A 6,000-nucleotide genomic window follows, 5' to 3' on the forward strand; every position below is an offset into this window, starting at 1 on the left:
TTATTTATCACTACGGCTTGGTGGCAGTCAACAGCAGCATCATAATTTCTACACAAAAAACAAAAAAACATTACGCAATACCAGGAATTCCTAAAATTCGTAGCAAACAGCGAGCGGCAGCAGACGCCGTATGCTAAAAAAAAAAACAAAAAACAAATCAACTCCAATTGGAATGGCATATAAAAATCAAAGAATACCAATAATAAAAACAAGCGAATTGCGATCGAAACAAATAAATTCGATTTATACAGTTTTTATGTTCGCTATTTGTTTTCTTTAAGGTTTCATTTTATTTCAACCTTAACACAAAATTTAACGCATGCAAATCAGCACAAAAGTAAATGCAAAACAAGACGTACAAAACAAATATATATAGCATTGCTCTCCCTAGCTATTTGTTGTTCTTGCCAACAATGCGCTGTTGGCCAAAAGCGTGACCATTTCGTGTATAATAAAAAAAAGTAGTGACGATAAAAAATGTATGCAAAATGGGCAAATTTTATTTTATAGTCTACTTTGCTGGTGTTGGTGTTGTTGTTGGTGCGGGTGTCGGTGTGGCAGCATTTTATGACACTCATCAGTCCAATTGTGGCTGTTTAGTGTACAAACGAGGTCATAAATTTTCAACTTGTAAAAGAAACAAATTCCGTTTTCAATACTACAAAAACAAAAAAAAAACTGTTGAAGGGTTGCTGCCAGCGACCACACAGCGGGTTCAATACATAAACATGCATATGCGTAAAATTAGAGCGAATTGAACTCGGTTATATACAATATATATATTTTTTTTAATTGTTTAAACTTATAATGTTTATAACAATTATTTTAGTTTAAAAATATATATTATTAATTAATATTAACATTAATAATTACTTTTATTTTTGTTTCCTCCTTAACTCATAAAATAATTTTTTGGCATTGCTTGCAGGCGAAAAACCGTTCAAATGCGAACACGAGGGCTGTGATCGCCGTTTCGCCAACTCTTCGGATCGCAAGAAACACTCGCATGTGCACACATCGGACAAACCCTACAATTGTCGCATCAATGGCTGTGATAAATCTTATACTCATCCCTCATCGCTGCGTAAACACATGAAGGTAAGTTTAATAATTTTTTCATACTAACAAATAATTAGAAAATTTCAAAATTTTAAAAATTTCAAATTCAAAAATATAAAAATTTAAAAATGTAAAGAACTACTATTTGTATACGATTGTTAAAAATTAAAAAAAAAAAATCAAATAATTTTAATTGCCGGCAAACAGTTAGATTGCATACATAATTTCTGGAGAAGACAATAATTTAAAATTTCTTAAAATATATATACTATTATACAAATTTAATAAACACAAAAATCTCTGTATTATCTTCTACCCCCTCACCTACCAGGTGCATGGCAATATCGATGAGAAGTCTCCCTCACATGGCTATGATAGCGACGGCGATGAGTCCTCCTCGTCCAGCATTGTGACTGGCGGCGCGCAAACACCACCGTCCGCACGCTTAAATGTCGACAATAATAACGGCATCGGTAATAAGTCATCACCGCACTCCATCAAATCGGAACCGAGCAACCACAGTATTGGCGGCATGCATGGCGTCATACATTTGGGTGCCTCGAGCGGTGGCAGTAGCTCTACGAGCAGCTCACATTTACATCATTCACATGCGCATCACAATACCGGCGGCGCTGGCAATGGCAGCGGCGGGGGGGCGAACAACAATAACAATAACAACAATCACTCAACCAAATCGCCAGCGCTACAATTGATGGCATCTACAGCAGCGGCAGCATACTTAGCACCACCACTCGGACCACCCCCCTCATTGACGGCAGCGGCAACACATCATCATCATCATCATCAGCAAGCGGCATCGCCAGGCAGCAGTAATGCGGCAGCCGCTTCAATGCTTGTCACCGGTCATCACAATCATCATCTGCTCTATCATCCGGCGGCGCAACATCATCCGCCTAGCGATTGGTATCATACAGCAACACCGCCGGCAACCGCTGATGCAATGAATCCGTTAAATCATTTCGGTCATCATCATCATCATCACCATCTGATGCATCCGGGTGCTGCGACCGCCTATTGAAATTGGTGAGCTATTCCAGAGAGAGGGTGAGCGTAAGCGCCGAAGAAGTTAAGGGCGAGTAGCACTTGTCTGTGTGTGGGCTGTCGCATCATGAAACTCACGTATGTGCATGTATGTGTTATGTTATGTTGTGCTGTGCGGTATTTGCGACTATTGTTGTAGTTGCAAATCGCAAATAGACACATACATACACACACGCATACTTACATGTAATTGTATTAAACAAAACCAATGTCGAGTGTTAATATTAGACACTGCAACCGAAATTTTAACCTCTATATACGAGTATTTACCTGTCGAGCTTTATGTTTTATGATTGAAAATTAGTGTTTTGACTTGAAAGTATTTTCGTGGTTTGTTTTGTGATTCAAGCAGACAGTTTTTTTTTTTAACTTTATTATGTTCAGTTAGCGCTTTTATTTAGTTAATCAGTGAAAATTACATAGCCAAGGAATATACATATATACATGCACTGCTGAAAAATTAATAACTGACTCACTTAAGAGGGCATACATCGAATTATCTAAGTTAAATGAAGTGGAAACTTTTACAAAACTTACAAATAAATATACATATTTCTCACATAATTTTTATTATATTTTTATCTCTTTAACCAAACTTCAAATCATTTTCTTAACTTTATTATTACCCTCCTACAATTATTTTTCATAAAATTTTTTTCATGCAATTTTTTATTTATTTTTTCTTGAACAAAAATGCGAACCATACTCAAATTTTTAACGCCACTGTAGCATAGTAGTTGGATAAATTCCTCTCAAATACGTAAGAAATAAATTTCTGCCTTAAAATGTACTTTCAACGCCGCTTCAAAAGTAAATAAAAAAATTTAGAAATCATCTGGCAATATTCTACATACATACATACATATATAAAAACAGAAAATTTAATAAATCGGGTAAAACAAAAAATGTGCATACATATACAAAATAAAAATGAAATAAATGTAATACACGCTAAAGAAAATATATATATGTATTGTATATACTAGTACTATAATAAAAATCTATTTAACACAAAACCAAATGGTGCCTGCTGCTTCCAATGACAAAAATAACACAATATTTCTCATTTAAAAACTGAACTAAATATTATAAATAGATATTTGAATTTTATATGAACTAAAAATATGCTTTATCCATGCCATAGTTATTTAATTTTATCGCAAGCGCAGCGCTAGCCCTTTCGCTTACCAAACCACATAATACAGTGCAAGTGCTTGCATTTAGCCCATTTACATACAAACAATACCTAACTACATACATATTGCATGTTTAACGCGTGATTCTTCGACTTAGTACTTAGTTTTCGACTCATTACCTCCACAACAACAAAGCGTATAAAATAATAACAAAACAAAAAAAAAAATTATATTAATGATTAAAACATAAAACATATTAGTATGTAAAATTAATTGACAAATAAGTTCCAAAAATTGTAGTATTGTTGTAAATAATTTTATATGTATGTATGCAGGTGCAAATGTAAAAATAACAAATATATTAACGAAATTAGTTTAAAAGAAATTGAAGAAAATATGAGCGAAGATTGTCACAAAACTGTTACAAATTTAAAATTTAATTACTAAGATGTAAAAACTGCAAAATATTTACTTTTCAGTTTGATTGATTCTTGCATTAAATATTAAAAATTTAAGTTTGATTATTTACAATAGTTCTGTACTCGTATAAGTGTCAAATATAAGAAATATAGTAAATAATATATTGTATTTTGTGTATAAATTAAATTATTTTAAATTGTTTATAGTATTTGCAGTAATTACGCTGTTTAACCACGCATTTCTACTCATACGCGCTCATTTATTTGAAAACACATTCACACACTCATATACATACATACATGTACACATATAAATATATATAAATAAATAGTAAATTTAAACACGGTCCAAGAGTTATAATTATTTAACAAGCAACACACATAAACAGCTACTATATACACACATACATACATACCATATGTGTGTATATGCATACATATATACATTAACATACTTTATATTGTAAAAAAAATCACATTAACACGTAAACAACACGAATATATACACAAATAGTGAAAAACATAGCAAAATAAATGAGAGAAGTGTAAACTTGGTAAACTTAAACATATGCGAAATACAAAAACATAAAACCTAAAAATAAATTACTAAAAATAAAAATAAAATAAATATGTTAGCTATGAATAATTCTTGAAAAATTAGAAATTCATTTAATAAATAAATAAATTATTAATTCCAAATGCAACGCAAATTATTCGCATTTTTATTTCAAATTTTAATTTTTATTGCAAGGGCGGACTTTTATTTCATTGCATTTTTTGTTTATAAAATTCTAATTGTTTGTGGCAGTAAAAAATATACCATATAAGACAAATAGCCATTATATCGATATATAATATGTTCATATTTAACATAATAAAATAAAATAGGTGAAAATAGCGTTTATAATCTGGATTTATCAAAAAAAAAACTGCATTTATTCCTGTTAGCCATTTTGTGCAAAATGTTTCGGCTCAACATTTAAAACTTCCGGTGATAACTTCAGTAGTTCAAAACAATCTAACTACACTAATTTTCAGTCATTTTGCGATTGTGATATTAGAGCCTGTCTGGCTAATTTTGGGTTGCTAAAACCGAAAGTAATAATAAAAATTTCCCCACACGTAGGATTCTTTACGTTGCAGTCAAGAGTTGTAGTGGCCAGACCACCACCATTTACTAATATGACATAACTGTACGTGATGGAAAATTTTTGAACTTAAATGCGTACTCCGAACACCTCAAATACCCCTACAGACCACTTAGCATATCAGTCGCAAATTTTTACTTCATATTTGTTGAGTAGTGTTATTTTTCATTAAGATGATATTCCGGTCTAGGCCATGAATTTCTGGTAATTTTTGAAGCGTCGTAAAAAATGTCAATTCATATTTTTACTATCCATTTTTCTATTAATTATTAACATTACAAAAATACATGAAAAAAATAAAAAAAGTTTAAAATTTCCAAATATTATTAGCTGATGAAGTCGAGGGTCTCAAAAAATTGGCACGTGACCATATCCATACCCTCCTAGCAAGTAGAAACCAAAAAAGCAAAATGAAATTAATAACCTAGAGTAATTTCTCAATGTCTGTAACTACGCAAAAGTTAAAAAAAGATTATTAACGAAATGACGACTGCCTGAAAAAATAATTATTTCTACCACTTTGCTTTTTTGACTGTTTAGAATTTTTTAAAAATGGCAAAAATATTAAAATTTTAGATATAGCTAATTCTACATATAGACAAGTCTATAAAAAAGACTCTCTAAAAATTTCAGGTAAATGGGTCCGGTAGAACCGTTTTGAAAAAGACCGTTTCGATAAAAACGCGATTAAAGTTTCAGTTCTGGCCAAACCAGTTTGGATGCCGGGTCACCAAACTAACTGTATCTCAGAAAATATTTTGAGTTTGGAAAAACTCTCTTATAGACATATTCTTAAATAAATTTTGAAACTTTGAAAATATAAATAAAAATGTTTATTTTTTCTAGAGTAGAATACCTCCTTAACTTTGTTTTTATTCATACCAATAACCATTTTTTGTAAAGCTTTTAATAATACGAATTTTTGAATCGAAAAAAATACCACTGAGGTAGATTTTTGGGAAATGTTATACTCGACCCTGAAGTAATGCAAACGCGTTTCCAGGGTGGGCGACGGTTCCCTATAGGGGGGGTGACCTGCAAGCGGCACATACCGCTGCTGCGACGACAGTGGTGATGATGCGGAAAGCATTTTCCACCCCTCACCCGCAAAAAAAAAATGCTCGACAAAAATTCTCTATGTAAAAATGTTTCTACTTATGGGTTTGAAGGTGTTGG

The 6,000-nt window shown here is 32.0% G+C and overlaps 1 protein-coding gene across 1 annotated transcript in view; it reads left to right on the forward strand.

The window, feature by feature from the left end:
* Window positions 1-4,366, forward strand: part of opa (odd paired) — a 49,970-nt gene extending 45,604 nt beyond the window's left edge. Inside the window, exons 2-3 of the mRNA XM_036378046.2 lie at window positions 929-1,098; window positions 1,391-4,366. Coding sequence (XP_036233939.1) covers window positions 929-1,098; window positions 1,391-2,098 — 878 coding nt within the window. The 3' untranslated portion in view covers window positions 2,099-4,366. The remainder of the gene's footprint in view (window positions 1-928; window positions 1,099-1,390) is intronic.
* The last annotated feature ends 1,634 nt before the right edge of the window (window positions 4,367-6,000 follow it).

The sequence above is a fragment of the Bactrocera oleae genome, chromosome 2 (assembly GCF_042242935.1).
Source record: "Bactrocera oleae isolate idBacOlea1 chromosome 2, idBacOlea1, whole genome shotgun sequence".
In the NCBI taxonomy this organism is placed as follows: Eukaryota; Metazoa; Arthropoda; class Insecta; order Diptera; family Tephritidae; genus Bactrocera; species Bactrocera oleae.